This window comes from Miniopterus natalensis, chromosome 3 (genome assembly GCF_054644295.1).
Source record: "Miniopterus natalensis isolate mMinNat1 chromosome 3, mMinNat1.hap1, whole genome shotgun sequence".
In the NCBI taxonomy this organism is placed as follows: domain Eukaryota; kingdom Metazoa; phylum Chordata; class Mammalia; order Chiroptera; family Miniopteridae; genus Miniopterus; species Miniopterus natalensis.
Window position 1 is genome coordinate 37,003,801 of NC_142083.1, and position 17,835 is coordinate 37,021,635.

At 45.7% G+C, this 17,835-nt stretch overlaps 1 protein-coding gene across 2 annotated transcripts in view; it reads left to right on the plus strand.

The window, feature by feature from the left end:
- The window catches only part of ARHGEF28 (Rho guanine nucleotide exchange factor 28), a 159,640-nt gene extending 149,438 nt beyond the window's left edge, over positions 1-10,202 (plus strand). For both annotated transcript variants that reach the window (XM_087815412.1, XM_087815411.1), the window contains one exon: positions 9,004-10,202. In XM_087815412.1, the coding sequence (XP_087671538.1) occupies positions 9,004-9,167 (164 nt within the window). In that variant the 3' untranslated portion in view covers positions 9,168-10,202. The remainder of the gene's footprint in view (positions 1-9,003) is intronic.
- The last annotated feature ends 7,633 nt before the right edge of the window (positions 10,203-17,835 follow it).

Consider the following 17,835-nt stretch of genomic DNA (forward strand, 5'->3'; position numbering starts at 1 on the left):
CTTCATTTCAGTTCATGTAGCGTCGATTTTCTCAATTATTTTCATCATACTCTTACTAATATCCTTAAACATCCTTATAAATAAAATTCTGAATTCTGTATCTGTTAGATTACTTGGGTCTATTTCATTTAGTTCCTTTTCTGGAGATTTCTTCTGTTCTTTCCTTTGTGACATGTTTCTTTGCCTCCACATTTTGGCTGCTTCCAGGTGTTTGTTTCTATGAATTAGGTAGAGCTGCTATGTCTTCTGGAATTTGTAGAGTGGCTTTGTGTAGTAGGTGTCCTGTAGGGTCCAGTGGCTCAGCCTCCCCAGTCACCTGAGCTAGGCCTTCCAGGTGCTCCCCTGTGTTGGGCTGTGTGCACTGTCCTGTTGTAGTTGAGCCTTGGTTGCTGTTGGTGTCCCTGGGAGGAATTGACTCCCAGGCCAATCAGCTGTGAGGACCAGCTGCAACTACAGCCAAAGAGCTGCTGTGCTGGAGACACCCCTATGGAGCAGGATTTACTTCAGTGGAGTTTTGGTGTTCACCAAGTGCGCCCTTTGAGTGTGTCGCTCATGGATGTGGTAGGGCTGTAATCCAGTGTGGTTGAGTCTGACCACCAGGTGCACTGTCTGTGGGGCCTCCCAGGAGGTGCAAAGTCAGCTTGTGCCAGTGCCTTGCCCAGGGCCCCCCAGCATGAGCTACTCAGCAAACCATAGTTGGCTGCAACTTGTGCTGGGGTTGGAGGTGCCCAGGAGAGGCCAAGCTATGAGCCAGTGCAGGCTGCTGCTAGTGCCAGGCCTGGGGCCCCTTATCAAGCTGTATGGGGCAGCTGCTGCTTGTTTGAGAGATTTTAGGAAAGTCCTAAGCATGAGGCTCGAGAGGCCACTTGCATAGAAAAGCGCCTGGAAATGGCCTGGATAATCCTGCAGGTGGGGAGGGGCGGGGCCTCCTGGAATCACGGGGCGGGGCCAAAGGTGGGAGTCAGGCGCTGGCGATTCAAATATGGCGCCTGCCTGCCGGCTGTGTGCGGGGAGGACTCGCCAAGGGAGCCATGGCCTCCGCCAGCCCTTCTGCCTGGGAGGAAGCCGCCCCTCCAGCTCTCGCCCGGATTCCAGGCAGGTTAGTTCCTCCCGAGTGTCCCGGGTCCTTTCAGGCTGCTCCCGGCGCTGGGCTCAGAGGGAGCGTCCGAGTGAGTCCGTGCCGGGCCCTTTAGAGGAGCTGCTGGGGCTCCCGCAGCCTCCGCGACCCTCAGGGACAGTCCCCGCTGGTTTCACAGCCCAGCGTTGTAGGGACGTCTCTTCCCGGCCTTGGAGCCCTGGGCTGGGGGCCTGCTGTGGGGCTGGGACCCCTCATTCCTCTGGGGAACCCCCACCGCCGAGATTCCCTCCCGGGTTTAACTGGCGGCACCGGGTATGGGCCCGCGGCCGTGTCTCCCCGATCCGGCCCCTGTCCGCCTGTGTCTTCGTCCCTCCTACTGGTCTCGATGCTCCTTAAGTCCCCTGGCTGTGGGGCTTCTGTTCAGCCAGATCTCAGGAGGCTGTGAGTGCTGGTGGTTCTGTATTTTAGTTGTAATTTTGATGTGTTTGCGGGAGGCGGCGGGCGCAGCTGTTACCTGCGCCGCCGTCTTGTTTTCCTCCCCCAAGAGAACCTTATTAAGTCATTGCCACGGCCAAGTGCACCCAGGGTATAAAATGAGCTCTCTTCTAAATTATATTTCACATAGGAGATGTTAGATTATTTAGGCAAGAGCAAAGGCCATACCTGAATCTGTATTATTTTTTATGGGTAGCTATAAACTCAAATGAACCTCATCTATTTTATGGAATAGGTTTCTGCAAATCATGTATCTTTCTACGTAGATATAAACCCATACGTGACACCTGCCGATGCCTTGTCACACAGTTGCGTTAAAATTCATCGAAACACACTCAGCATCCAGAAAAGGCCTCTAATTTATTGCTACAGTGTGCCGTTTACATCAGATACATAGAAGCTATGCTGTTGTAATAACAGTGAAACCTTTATAATTTTATAGTCCAACTATGGACTTTAAAAATATATCATGGAAAATTTCACAAAAGCAGAGAGAATTCTTTAATGAGCTCCCAGCGTTAACGATTACCAGCACACGGTCAATTCTAGCTCAGCCGTGCTCGTTTCTCTCCTCTCAGGTTGGGTTATCTTAGAGCAAATCCAGGACATCCTGTCATTTCATCCAAAAATACCTTAGTATCTTTCTTTAAAAGACATGGACTCTTTTTATTTTTATTTTTAAACATCAACACAATATCATACTACACTTAAACATTTTTACAATTTTTCCTTGAGGTCATACTGTCAGTACTTGAATTTCTCTGATTGTCTCGATTTTTCCCCCCTTGGTTTGTTTGAATTGGGATCCAGATAACTTCATATGCTGCATTTGGTTTGTATATCTCTTAAGTCTCTTTTAATTTAAAGTTCTCCTGTCCCTTTTAAAAGAAAGCCTTACAATTTGTTGAAAAGACTGGGTTGTTTATTTACTTTTTTTTTTTTATATGTTTTGATTGATTTTAGAGAGAGGGTAAGGGAGAGGGAGAGAGAGAAACATCAGTGTGATAGAGAAGCACTGATAGGCTGCTTCCTGCACGCCCCCTAGTGGGGACCAAGCCCACAAGCCAGGCATGTGCCCTGATGGGAAACTGAACCGGCAACCTTTGTGTCGATGCTCAACCAACTGAGCAACACCAGTCAGGGTGGATTGTGTATTTAAAAGACTTTTTTGGGGGAAGATTATTTTCTGAAAAATTTCTTACATTCTGGATTTTGTTGATTGTATCCCTGTGCTGTCACTTAACATATTTTTTGCCCCTATATTTCCTATAATCTGGTAGTTGGGAATATGTTTGAAGTTTGACTAGATACAGGGTTTATTTTTTGACATGAAAAAATATTCATAAATGGTGTTGTATATTTCCTGTGTTGTATATGTTGCATATTTCCCATTAGGCGGCGTACCATGTCTGTTTCTCTTTTTATGATATTAAGGTCGACCTGTGGGTTCAGATGTTCTCAGCTGGATCCATTCCATTAGAAAGTTTCCTATTAGCTTTTCTCCTAATGATTTCAGCAGCCATTGCTGTTTATTGCCTGGGTCCACTATAGACATTATATGCAGAGCTAAGAGTTTCTGAATTTGGGAAACCTCACCTATTCCCAGCTTCCCACCCCTGATTTATCCTGGCACCTTGGTCACTGATTGTCGCTTTCTTAGTCGGCAATAGGTGTATCATTTCTAGTGCAGTATCCCCCAAAGTGCGCTACATGGACACAACACGGCAGAGTGCACCGTGGGAACACCTGCTGAGTTCAGGGAATGCCGGGCTCTGTTTGTCCCTTGAGATTTATAACATAGGTGAGCCTGTTAAAGTTCTGAGCACTCTGTCAATAAAGAAACTTGATTTACCCAGCGTTTCATCAACTTACTTGACTACTGTATTCTCATTGTTAATACCTATCAAGCATTCTGTTTAGAGAAACTTTTTTTGAAATAATAAAAACCACAGTTTTTGAAATGTCTCTCAAAGAAGAGGGGAAGGCAGACGTAATGGCCCCGTCCTCCCGTGGAGCTGGCTGACGTTAAGATCGTGATTCCTTAACGCTGGCACCCTCTGGGGAGAAAGGGTGAGGGCAAGTCAAAGCTCAGACGACGGAGGACTGGCGCGTCGTGGCATGACCTGTGTGACATAAGCGCGTCTCCCTTGTACTGTGCTTCGGTTGCTGTTTCTTGTCAGCATTACCTAGAGAACCAGCATTGATTATTCCAAATACGTTCATCACTGGTAGGAAAATAAAGCCTGACTCTGCCACACCTTTAAAAAGTAATAGTTTGCTTCCTTATGTTACACACTTGCACATGCACACCCCACCCCCCACCCTCCCGCACACACACGCGCGCACACACACACCTGAGAGCACACTTTGGCTATTTTGTTTCAGGCGCAGGATTGGTACCTGAGGCGTAGTGAAGGGAATCAGAACGCTCAGTGAGTCCGCCGGCTTCAGATATCAATTCCAGGCTGGTTTTCGTGCCAGAGGCTCACATCCTGTTTGTGGCTCACTCTGGAAAATGGAGTTGAGCAAAATAAGGGACAGAGACCAATTTTCCTTTGCTCTGAAGACACCTCGTGCTTTGTACAATACGTGTTTTCCATTAGAAGGAAAGTGCTGCATATTAGTGCTCCTGAGAAAAAAGAATGATTGCCAGTAATGCCATCAGGAAACGATTTTTTAAATGTTTCACAGTGTAAGCATGAATCAATCATTAAACAGGGAATATGACTTATTTTGCAGACTTGGAACATTAACGACAAAATTTTTTGGAGGTAGAGTTATTTTAGGAGAGTGTGAATTTTGATTTTAGGAACATGCACAGGGGAGAGAGTAATAAGTGCAAGTCAGAACGCTTCATTAAAATAAACAAGAACAGAGCCAAGACCCAGAAGACACGGACCTCGGTGTCGTGAGTTTCGCTGGGGAGAATGGGGCAGGGTGCGACCTGGCTGAACAAGGCCCAGTCTCTCAGCCCCAGGCTCGGCGTAGTTTTTGTCACACTGGGCTGCTGGGTGCCTGGCCACTGGGCACACTGTGGCGCTGCATTCAGACCTTGAGAGTTGATCTTCATAATGAAAATTATACCAGTGCTTTTAAAGTTTAATAAAGCTTTTTTTTAGAAGTTATCATAATTTAAAATGCTTTTCTCTTCAGAAAATGCAGACAAAGGTGAAGACTACATTAATTAAATATTTTTAAATGATAGGCAGCCCTCTCTGACTTGTCAGAAGCCTGTTCTCGATGACAAGTTCCCCTTAAATGGGCCGTTTATAGAAGGAAAGATTGAGTACAGGTCTGGACCATGGGCGTTGTCCCGCATTCATCAGGTCTCTTTCCAAATCCCATCCTGGAGGACTGTATGGGGCTCAACTCAAATACATGCTGTTGGGAAGACGGAAGGGATGGGGGCCAGGGCATACATCTGGAAATTACCCTAAAAACATTATTTTAAATATAACTTAAGGTAACAAATGTGCATTTCTTGAGCATGGGCAGTTGAAAACTGCATGTATTTGTTGCACCTCTAGACTGTTATTTGGTGAGTCACTGAGCCAAAACATAGATGTAAAAATTCTTATATAGTGTAAGAAGCTTAAGAGGCCCAAATGCTGATTTCAGCTCAATCCATCGGAACTAAAGCCAAGAGGAAGGGAAATGACTTGCCAAAGGTCACATTTTACCCTGTGGTTTAAAAGATTTCATTCACTTCTCGTTTAGGAGGCACTTTGTTCATTTTTAATATGGCACATGGGTGCATTTTATACCTTGAGTTTATAGTCTGGTCTTGAAAACAACCAATGCTTCAGTTGGCTCAAAAGAATAACGATGATGGCGAGCCGATGAAGGGAAGGCCAACTTTACCGCCCGCCGGCCTCAGCTTTTCAGGAGCTGACTTCCACGGTCGTGTGCCGTCCCAGACCCGGATTCGCTCCCCTGGTAGTTTGACGTTCCAACAGCGGGTGAGCAGCGAAAAGTGTGAAAATGATAAATGCAAATGTCAACCAACAGGTTGAAACTAAGGGCTAAAAACAGGGAGATCTAGGGAACTGTCTGGGTGTCAGTGCAGAAGGCATCCGAAAGCTAACTTAGACTCTGCGGTGGCTCTGAGAAAATGTCTCGTGCAGGACAAAGTTTTAGGATCAGGATAAAAATTAACTAGAAAAAAAATGGTACCAAGCAAGATTCTACCTCTGCTCTTGGTTTAACTAGGCCTTTGGGCTTTCATGTGTTTCATCATATGTGTCCTTATTTTAAGGTCAACAATGCTCACTCTGTTTAGTTTCCAGGGAATGGTAAGGGATTTCTGTTATGTCAACTAAGAGGGAAAGTTGTGTTGAGACACTAGATTGAAAGGTTCTTTACAGTTTGAAGTTTTGTTTCATTATAGTAGCATTTGGTTTTTAGTTGACCAAATTATGACTGTATTAATATCACTTTGCTTATTTAAAAAAATGAGGTATTCTATTTTTATGTCCAGCAATTTGCAGGCATTTTGATCACAAGTCAAATGGGATGATTAACTTTACTCCCCAAGAATTCTGCTTTCTGAATCAGTGAGGTTTATTTAACAAATGTTTTTTGAGTTTAGGGTTCTATATGATGATTACGCTCTCTAGGGTAAAAAGTGTGGAAAAAGGTGGCTGACCTTGAGAAATACACAATTGCTGTGCTGGAGTTTTTTCAGGGCTGAAGTGGAGTAATAAAACCAGAAGTCACAGAACGGTTTTTAATTTCAAAGACAAGCTGTCTGACCTTGCCTAAACAGTTCAGGTAGAAACCAAGAAGGAACACGGAGAAGGAAATTGAGTTCCCCTCCAGGTGACACACACCACAGCCACCTCCACTAATACATCTGGGATCACAACGTGGGCCATTCACTTTAGAGTCCAGCAAGCTCTCGCCTAGAAATGTATTTTTATTCTTATTTGAAAAAATTCTGATTCAACTTCTATACCCCCTTACGCACATGCGCGCACACGAACTGCTCCCCCTCCGAAATCATTCTTGGTTTTCTATCTTCCTGAACTAGGGCCTACAATTTAATGTCAGATAAAAGGATTCTTTCTGATACATACTTGGCTCTTTAGCTCTTTTTGAACAAGTTTTCTCTTGAAACCATGAAGGGGGCTTCCAGATACCTAGACTCGCCAGTCTTGTAGATTCTTCGCTCAAGTGTTCACACCCAGAGGAAGGGAACTATATGGCTTTAGGGCCTCTACTGTGCCTGGCACCGTCACATTGTCGGTAGTCGCCTCCCAGCCGCCTCATTCCATGGATGACTGTTCCTTCTCCAAGTAGTATTTCTTGTGCCCTGGCTGGACCTCCTGTGTGCCAGGGGGCAGCGCTGCAGTGTCTCAGGTGAACTGTTCTCCAGCCTGCCAGCATCTGCTGGATGGGAGTTTTGAGATTTGTGTAGGCTTCTCTCTTTTTTAGACTGTGTTATATTAAACATCAGTAGTTTAACTGGGAGTATTTAGTTTTAGAGGTGAAATGACCTTATTCATTCAATGGCTGGGAAAAAGAGTTGAAATTATGACAGTGTGTTGTGACCACACGAGCATGCTTTGTCTCCCACTGTGGTGAAATAGGACATAGAACATTCTCGGTTGGTTATATAGTTCTGACAGTGAGATCGTTGCCTGGGGGTGGGGGGTGGGGGGTGTTTACCTGATTAAATGAGGGAGGTAAGACGTGGAAGAGTCCCAGAGGAGGCGCTAGACACGGTGGTAGTCAGAGGCATCTTCAGTGGATGTGTTTTCAGTAGTTAGTGAGTTCCCAGTATTTGAGGTACAGGACTTGGATTCGAGGCCAGTAAAATCAAGCCACTCCAATGTAAATGGATTTTTTCCTTTGTGCCCATCGGCACCTAGAATCACGGCTGACCTAGACCTTGGAGCAGGGCTGTGGAGTGCAGCCTTTCCCCCTCACCACCGCCTTCCCTCCCTCTCCCGGGGTCCTCCAGCTTCAGAGGCACAGGTCAGTCCCACCAGGTAACCTGTCTGCTTCCTGTGGCCCTGGCTGCCCCCTCCGTTGGCCCTGCCTCCTCTGGGAAGAAATGATAAAAAGGTGCAGCAGAGGGTGAAAGGTGCCAGATCTCTGAGGATGGAGCCCTGTGAGGACGTTTCTCTCTTCATTCCTGCCAGGCCTTGCTTCCTGCTTTCTCTGACAGCCAAAGATCCTTGTCAAGGTGGCAAAAGTCACGAACATTTTTGTCATTGGGATGCCAGCAATTCCGTGCATCCGTCTAATAATAGAGACTTGGGATAAGCGTGGCAGGGGCTGTCCAGGTCCTTGTTCCTGACGAAAGGAGCAGGCGGGCCTCCGGGCCACACACCTTCCCTGCCCGGTTCCCACGCCTGCTCTGCTGTCCCCTCCGGCTGGGGCTGGTGGGTTGCTGCCCTGCCACGTAGCTGAGCCTCGGGGAGGACGGTCAGCGGAACAAGTGCAGAGAAATGGTTTGCAGCCGGAGCCTTTGTTTTCTTCAAATAAAAACTCCCCTTTGCCTCCCCTTTAAATCATCTATTAAAGAGTTTTACCAGAAAAAAAAGAATAGACTATGCCCTTTTGTTGCTAGGTAACAGGAAAAATAAGCCCAATCATAGTTGATAGTGGAACCGTTTTCCCCAGGAACCCGGCTGTTCTTGCTGAGTGATTTGTGTCGTGCTAACGGATTTGCATAAAGGGGAGGCCAAAGGGCCTCCTTCCTTCAGCTCCTTTCTCCCCACCCATACCCCTATCGACAAAACCCCGGGTACGTTATTTGTCTTGAGGTCAATTCTTGACTTGGAGATATTTGAGGGAAGGTGCTGTGCAGGTGAAAATATAGTTAATTGCAAGTAGCTAGAGTATGCGCTGTATTTCTAAGATCTTGAACCCCTTTTAAAAAGTAAATGGGGCCCTAGCTGGTTTGGCTCAGTGGTTCGAGTGTCAGCCTGTGGACTGAAGGGTCCTGGGTTCGATTCTGGCCAAGGGTATGTACCTCGGTTGTAGGCTCCATCGCTAGCCCTGGGTTGGGGCACATGTGAGAGGCAGCCAATCAGTGTCTCTCTCTCTCTCTCTCTCTGTCTCCCTTCCACTCTCTCTGAAAAGCAATGGAAAAAATATCCTCTGGTGAGTATTAAAAAAAAAAAAAGGTAAATGGGTGCTCCTTTCTCAGCAGTAGCACTGTCTTCACAGCCCACAAATGGCGATGAGTCTGTTTACTTGACACTGCCCTGGGAGTATCTTATAAAGGTTATTTTTAGCCGCAGGAGACAACTGTACACACAGCCAAGGGTATCTTCACCATACTGATTAAATCATTAGATACCTGATTTGTTTCTTCCTCGCCGGAGTCCACCACTCTCCCTGTGGCTGGCTGCGTCATAGTTTGCCTGCCTTGTGGGTGTCCCGCTGACTCTCCTGTGACCTGTGCTGTCTGTCTGTTACAGATTTGGACATCTCTGAGGATGCGTTCCCAACCCCCCATGACTCAAACCCACACGGCCCGGAGCTGCAGACGTGTATAGCAGAAGCAAAGCTAAATCTACAGACAGTGACCAGACAAGACGGGGAAACTGGAGATGAAGCCGAAGAAAATATTGTTTACCTCTAATTGTGCTGTCGCTGTTTTTCCAAACGAAACAGAACGCTGGCATTTTGGGGAGAATTTTTTTGTCCTTTCCTGATGTGTGTGTGACTGTGTCCAAACTGCTTTAAGAGTAATAGTTAATATTTCATGCAAGCCCCTTTTGGGGCCATGAGTCTAATAATTAAATTATTGAAAGCGTCTCTGCTTCTATCATTGTTAACTTACCACAGCTAATTTCAGATTTCTGGAGGGTAAATTAACTTGAATAAGAAGAAATATTTTCAAAGTTACGACTCTGGACTAAAATTCCATATTGCATTTTCTACTGAGTCATCTGGTTTTTGAAATGCCTTTAAGACCTGGATGAAGCAGTTTGAGTGGGAAGACTGATATTTGTGATGGGCAAACTTTCACAATCACAGCAGCTGACTCAAGTGTCCTCAATGCCCCAAAGGCAGAGGAGGGTGTGGGAAAGGCCTTTCTCTGTGCTAGTTTCTCTTTGCAACATCAGAGGGGTTGCTCCTGGTGGTGACCTGTCACAGTCACGGTGCAACCAACGTGTGCTGTTTGGGCACGGTTTTGAGCAGGAGGCCACTCTCCTATGGACACAATTTGGACTCTCATGACCTGGGCCACATGCTTTGCAGATGCACTTTCTCAGTCCTAATGCTGGTTGTTTTTCAAGCCACATCTTTCAAGAGAGCCCAGAGGCAAGCTCCAGTGTGGTCAATTTTGATGTAAATAGCGAAACTCCAGTAGTGTCCTCATTTCCCTCATCTGGCCCTTCCTGCCAGGCCTGGGCACACCAACTCCCACTCACGGGAAGCATCTCTGCCCTGCAGTTCTTCAAGGGCAAGACCTGCTCTTGGCAAAGCTCACTGCCAGTTGTGTGCTCTTCCACAAAGGAAAGCCGGCCGTTCTGTCCTCAGAGTGATATGGGTCTCTGTGCGAGAAAATAAACCAGAAATGTTTGCAGCCGGTCTTCAGAAACACTTGTACATGTTTCGCTCAGTGTCAATAAATGTCTTTTACCTGTCTGTTTTACTTTGAAATTTTAATATTGTGTAAGACCACAGTAAAATACACACTTCATGCACAAACACCAATATCCCCTTATGAAAGTGAAAATGAAGGGGGAGTGCAAAGTTCACCCAGTAGTGCAGCACTTGCGGGGAGCAGCTATGACAGGAAGGGAAAATTCACCCGCGTTCCATTGCTCGCTTGGTTTTTTCCTACTGAAAGTTGACAGTCGAATACCTATTCGGTATTTTTCACTTAGGCAAGCTGAATCTTGGTGTGTGCTTTTTAAGCCTTTTGGGGGGCACTCTTTTGCTGACGCTTGTTGCTTTGGGCCATTTTTGGTCACAGTCATAATAAATTCAGAGACTAATCTTCACAGAATGCATACAACTTATTAAAATTTTAGTCAATCAACCTACAAGCTGAACTCCTACTAAATTATAAAATGCAGCTTCCAGTCCTAAAGACGTCTAGAGAAAAACACTCATCTTCCCTTTCTCTCCAATAAAGTCTATTCCAGAATCCTGTGGCCCTGGAATAAAAACCATATAGATATTTCAGTCTAAATCCTTGCTCCAATAACTATAAATAACTTCTCTCTTTTCCTGACAATGGATATGGAAAGACTCATATGTGAAACTATATAAAACTGTTCAAAGTCTCCATGGAGTTCTTTAAAAATATGTGTGCTCAGTTGATTTTTAAGCTCTGCAAAATCTGGGTATTCATGTAACCACCCTGGGAAGCCTTAGGATCTTTTGAGATTCCTAGATTCATAGGTTCCTCTTTAATTTTATGATTTTTCAACTAAATATAATTAAGTTTCAAAGCTTTCTTGGTCAGTTCTTCCTTTTTGCTTAGGCCTCACTCTGTAAGGAGCTCAGGTCTCAATAGAGGTCACTCTGTGGCTCCAACAGAAATTCCAACTAATTGTTAGAGAAGACCACCCTATTTCCCAGCATAAGAAATAAGTTCCCCTCCGAAGGATCTACTTTTCCTATGAACTGGAGAGCTTAAAGGAGACAGTCAGCCCTTCAGAGATTTGTTGTGGGGGAAAAAGCAATGCTTTTGCTCTGTCCCAGGCTGCGTGAATTAACGTGCCATCTCATTTTACAGTCCCAGCTACTCTGCATTTTGTCAGGACTCATTAACTCCTGGAGACATGCAACACCTTCCAGCCCACCTACAACTGGAACCGTGTTCATTCAGAAAATGGTAAAATAAAAATACTTGCTGCAGAGGTGGTGGCAGCGGCCGAGTGTGTGTATAAGAGTCATGTAAGGTAAAGAGGCGAGCTGATTAAATCATGGGATGACATAAAGAAGTAGAAAGGAGTATGTACTCCTTCCTGTGACCTAGGTCCACCTTTCAAAGTCAGAATCTGTCTTTCTTGTTGAGCACAGCAGTTGAGAGTTGGATTCTGGAACCGGATCTTCAACTTGCTCTGTCCTTGGTATGTCACTTCACCTGTTTAGGTCTCAGTTTCCTCGTCTGTAAGACAGGGATGATTACTTTATAGAATTGTGAGAATTAAATGATTAACACGTGCAATGTGCTTAGAACAGAGCCTGGGACACAGTAAAATTACAGACTAATATATGCTAGCTATTATTATCATATAATTAAAAAATATTTTAATAATTGCTCAGCCTGGTCCCAGCCCTCAGGCAGATGGCACCTGCACGGCCAGAAACAGTGACTAGAGAAGTCAGATGCCTGGAGGGAGAGAGCTACTCATAAGACGGCCAGGGTTTCAGAAGGTTAGCTTTCAACTTATTTGCATCTCTAAACCTCCACTCAACTTATCTATTCAATAAGTATGTATTGACTGCTGAGGCCAAACAATCTGTTAGGAGTGAAATAAAGATGCGTAAGCCTGTAAGCTGCTGGAAGAGAGGAAGGCATGAGAGAGGGAGGAAGAGTACAGCTGCTGGGGGAGCTCCCAGGGGGGGCGCTGGGGCCAGCAACGCACAGGACCAGGGCGCTGTCCTGAAGTAGCAGGTGCCCGAGGCTTGCGGGATGAGAGAGAGGGGCGGGGGGGACTTTCTGAGCCAGGAGAGCAACCCAAGCAGTCTAGAGGCGCAAAACCAGCAGAGGAGCACACATCGGAGGCGCCGCAGGGCGGGCAGCCCCCTGGGTCCAGGTGGGGGAACCTGTGCCTCTGGGCCGCCTGCACCCCTGCGCTAGGCGAGGGGACACAGCCGGCTCTCTCCCCTCGCCGCTGGGGACCCCGGAGGCGCGTCCTGCGCTCAGCCCTCGCCTTTCCACCTGCACCGTGGCCAGTGGGCACCTGCCCGCGAGATCCCCAGCCCTGGGGAGAGCAGAGGGAGGCCCAGGCCTGCACGAGGACAGACTAGAATGCCTGGGGACAGGGTGTGGGCCTGCTGAGAAAAGACGCTTATGCTTCCTTTGCTAATGCCACTAGGTCCTATAGTTACATTAGAGAGCTGGCCCTTATTTCTGCAAGGACCCCCAGCCCCCACCTCCTCCAGTGACCCCTTTTTTATCCCTAAGTCTGGGGACCAGCGCAGGTCCCTGGCTCAGCTCGGCTCTGTCCCCAGGCAGCCTGGGGACAGAGTGTCCTCAAGGCCAGTGTTCCCTGGCTCCACAGAATCCCGCCACTCAGGAAGGTTTGGGAAGGTCGTCTTCTTCAGAGACACACTCGAGTGTGTCAGAAAAGGGATCAGAAAAGGGACCTAATTATTCTACTAAAGTATGTTTCCACTTACCCAAGAGTGTGTCTGTTCTTTTGTCCGCTTTCGGCTGCTGCGGGGTCGTTTGCCTATTGAAAGAAAGCGGGCGAGGGGAGAGCGCTAGAGCTCTGAGGAACGGCTGCCTTCTTGTTAGCAACCTAAGTTAAACACTGAGTGACAGAAGCCAGCATGGCTGAAGCATCACTTGGGGGTGAATGCCTGGCTTCGTTTTTCTATGCTTTCTTGACCACTGCTTCCTCCAGCACCACGTATAACGTCTGAGCAGGTTTTCTGGAGAGTTGTCAGTGCTTATTTTTATAACCTCTAACATAACAGCGTCAAATATAAACACAAACATAGCCCCCATCAAGGAGAGGATCTGTATAGGCCATGGAGCTAAAACAGACTCTCAGAAATGTGCTCGACATTTCCTTTGGCAGCGTTCGTGGGCTCCTTGGAAAGCCTTACTCCTCTCCTCTGCTGCTGGCAAGCTCTAATTTGGGTAAGAAGTTGGCAGGTGCCAGCAAAGGACAATAGGCCTTTAATTAAGGCCTGGAGAGCCAGAAGTCAGGAAGCAACCTCCTAATGAGTTTCTTTTTAACACTGGCGTTTCTTCTAACTTCCCTGCAAACAATGGCTGTATGCTCCATCAGGGTAACTGTGGTCATTAATCTTCTGTAAGCATGGGAATTTCTTGTAACATAAAGGTAGGAATAGATTTTTTTTCTTTTGCAATACCTTGAAAAATTAGTGTTATCGTGTATTCTTGGTTTGAGGCAGTTGATTTGACTGTGGTGATGCTGAATGTGACTTCGTAACTTGGTCTCTCCATGCAGATACCCTCTGTGAGAAGTTTGTTATATCTGACATTAGAATTAATGTAGACATATTTTGGTAATGGCCATGTTTTCAGTCACTGGCTTTGAGGAAGGTTTTCAAATGCAGAGACTGAGCCTGCTAAGCATAGTTGCTATGGAGACTGTGCGAGAGTTGGATTAATTAAGGCCTTAACAGATGTTGTGAAGTGTGCAGAATGCACTGTTTTCTGCTAGTAATTAAAGCGGGTGCGTGTATATGTGAGAGAGGAGAAAAAATGGAGACAATCAGGGACAAAGAAGCCACACAGATGTGCTTGGCGCCGGACATGTAGTGTTTCCCCCAGTAAAACTGTCTGCTGATAGCTCTCTGACACTTCTCCACTTTCTCCTTCACCCATGACAGGCAGAATGCTTGCTCGAAATGGCCAAGCAGCCCATCCGTTCTGCCCTTTGTGGTCTGATTTATAAGAGGCACAGCAATATGCAAAAGCATGTTCTTGGATCAGCGGGTTGTCTGAGCACTCAAAAACCAAACTGAACTGTGTGAATGGTTTTTAAATTACCTGGCAAGGAGACCAAGTTTGCAGACTGGAGCTATATTCGTTGCCCAACCTGCCAGGGGTATTGTCATCACTGAATTGGTAGCCAAGATAGAAATTGGCTGATCAATGCCATGGAGAAATTATTGTAGGAATACCTTCAAGATTTGAAAATAAATGACATGTCAATCTAGATTAGGTTTGGTTTGGAGGATATTTGATTGTTGTAGTTTAAACTAAATCTGTCGATTTTTAAAACAATGTATTTCTATTTTCACTTGAATGATATTAAGATTAGGTTTAGGTCCAAGTTCAGCAAATTAGGTTCTGCTTGCCTCCTGCTTAGTGGCCCCAGTGAGCAGCGTCCCTGACAGGCAGGAAGGAGTTAACGGGTTGCAATTCTTCCGACTGGACGGCAGCCTGCCCTAATGCTCTTCTGCTGGGTGGGCGGCATGCTGTTCGGCTGGAACTGGTCGCTTTTGAAGCATGAGCATTTTTCCTCTGTCTCACATCTGTGGAAGCAGTGTTGTCTGAAAATGGGGAATCAGAAAACTTCACGGAGGTACTTTGTTTCCTGGGGGACAGTGTCTTAGAGGCCCGAGTCAGCTTCTTACCACCCTCAGACCATGGAGATGGGTCAGAATGGAATGATATAAGGAATTGCGTGGCCTGGGAGGGAGAGATAGAGATAGAGATAAATAGAGATAGAGAGAGGATAGAGATAGATAGAGATAGTAGAGATAGGTAGAGATAGAGATAGATACCGACACAGGCAGACAAAGCTATCTCAACAAAAGCTTGGTATTTGATTGTACACATAGGCTCCTAAAGGGTAAGGCACCTTCCCACCCCCCAAAAAACATTTGCCCAGTCTTGCCACGCCTCTGATTGCAGCCTGGTTCAGTCTGTGAATGGAGCAATTTCTTTTTCTAATGAGCTGAAGGCTATAGGTGGCACTCTTAAATCTTAGAGGTCAGACGCCTTACACTTGTGTGCTATTGGAAGCTATAGAGACAGAGAAAGAGAGACAAATTGGATCAGTGCGAATTTATCACCATCTGGGGGAAAAACTCAAGTTTGAATCTTCTTTTCTGTGTTGTTTTCTCCAGATGTGACCTGTAGTTCACTCACCCTCAAGCTTGATTGTTAAATCTGTTGTATTTTCCACCTTTCCTCTTATTTGAGAATAATCTCCATTTATGTCATGGGAGAAAGCCGTTACTGAGGCTACAGAAATAGAAAGGATTAGTATTTTCCTTTTGAATCAACTGTGGTTTCTTTCTTTCTCCCTGGTCATTAATAAGAAAAACGACCTTTTTAAAAGTATATGTATATTTTTCCCCCAACACATTTAGATAAAAGGGAAACTATATTCTGGGTAATTTGTTTACTGGAAAAGATACTGGGATGGGAGAAAACAACAACAGTGGTTTGACGCCTTTAGAGGGACATCTGTTAAGTGTCTTAGTAAAAGAGCAACAATGGAAACCATGAAACAAATGAATAAAAATAGAGCCAGGTTAGGGAGTTAATCCAAGAGGAAAATCTCCCTTTCCCCTAAATCATAAAATTTTGAGAAAGGATTTTATTCTTCTTAAATGTTAGTATGTCTTCCTTCTCTGTGTGTGTCAGCATATGTATGTGTACACACCACTATTTGTGGTCACGATAACACAGGGTGGGGCAAAGGTGGGTATACAGTTGTTCATATGGAAAATAATACAATAATTAATAAATAATAATTCAAGAATAAACTCTGTGTTTCGCACACTGTCCATCTACTTTTGCCCCACCCTATATACCTGCTGCACCCTATTTCCCACTAGCGGGGCCTTCCTTGTGTTAGTGTGAGGCCAGGAGAACCCAGCAGGCGCCACGCTGTAGACACAATCGCAACCCCAGCGAGTCACGAAGGCAAGTGAGACGCACAGAGGCAGAGTGCCCTGTTTTTCTTGCTAAGCCAATGGCCAGTGGTCCAGGATTTCGGGCCTCTCTGTTCATCCATCCGTCTACCTGCCTTCAGTATAGTCAGTGGATATTTGCTGTGCCCAGGCCTCTGTCTATCCTGTGCTATCTGCCTTCAGGAGGTCACCATTTGTGAAGCCAGTCAAGACCCCTGTTAGCAGTGAAATAGCTGTGAGTTCCAGCAGCGTCCCAAGTAGTGAATCCGACAGTGAAATGGGGAGGAGAGCATGCCGTTTGAGGAGCTGAAATAAGTAGGGGCGCTCTGAGTGTGAGGACAGGCGTTGTGGCTGGCAAGTAATTTGGTTGGTTTGTTGTCCGGTGTGAGGATTTTGAAATTTTTGTTTTAATCTTGTCTCAACAGGGGCAGATCGGGCCTCAGGAGGTGTTTGAAATGTGTGTAGGGCTTTTTTGTTGTCGTAATCACTGAGAAGAATCGCTGGCATTTCGTGGAGAGGAGGGGAAGGGAAGCTGAAGGTCCTGCAGTGGGTGGGACGGTCCCGTCCAGGAACAGTTGTCACGCTCCGGAGCCCACTGAGAAGCTCCCATCAAATTCCAGCTTTTGGAGTATTTTATTTATTCGCCACATGAATTCAAAGGCGGGAAAGCATTTACAAACCTTGCACATTCTGAGATGTGACTATTTATAGATACTAGTAATTCAGAGCATCTTGGTTTTTAACCAGAGTTCAGATTTCTAAGAAGGGTTTCATAATAATTCAAAGAGGAGTCTTAGTGCAAGCATTCTTAGAGAAATAATTTCCTTAACATTGTCAACCAAAGAAATGATAGACAAGACCAACACAAAACCGCAGTTAATGAGGCTCTGACATTTTTATAAAACACATTCTAACTTTAGCTGATTTAAATTAAAAAGCCCAGCAGTGTAGCAGAGAGCTGATTGATTTGAAAGGCATGGATATGAGATAATGAGAGCTCTGCCATGCTCTTCGTGGTAAGGGGTAATAAATGATCTATTCCTGGCCAAAAGCAAAGAAGATGAGGCACTTTCTGCATTTGAACTACAAAAATTTGCATTGCATTGAGACTAAAAGTTATTCAAATACTGCCTTTCTTCTGCTCACAGTAGCGTTTTTTCATATTAATCTTGGTAACGATCAGGACAAAGACCCTGGTAGGCATTTCATGTGTCAAAGACACAAATGGTTGCTCTCTGAAATTTCCCAACGTGCTTTAGACTGAAGGGCCTTCTAGACAGACAAGCAAAAATTGGTTCTATAAGTGGGTTGGTCCTGCCGTGACCTGTGAAATGTGGGGGTTTGGAAAGCTCAGGTCAGAAAACTAAACCGATCTACCTTCGTTTGGAAATGTATCACCTGCTTTGGGACGAGTGCTAACTGCGTTGTCACGAGGGGCAGCAGGATCAGGAAGCTGTGAGGAGGAAGACACGGCCCGGGCAGGGCTTGAGCCCTCTTTGCTGCCGCAGAACAATCACACTTCGGCTTTCCTCATCCATAAAGTGGTCTAACAGCAAAGTTCACCCTCTCACCGAAGATTAATGAAGTGAGACGTAAAGGACTTTAACTCAAGGATCCACCACAAGGTATACTTTTGAATTCTTTGGAATGAAACCACTTTAGGGGACATTTATCTAGAAGCCAGGTTGACAGAGGCCTTCTGGGGGCCCAATAAAAATAAA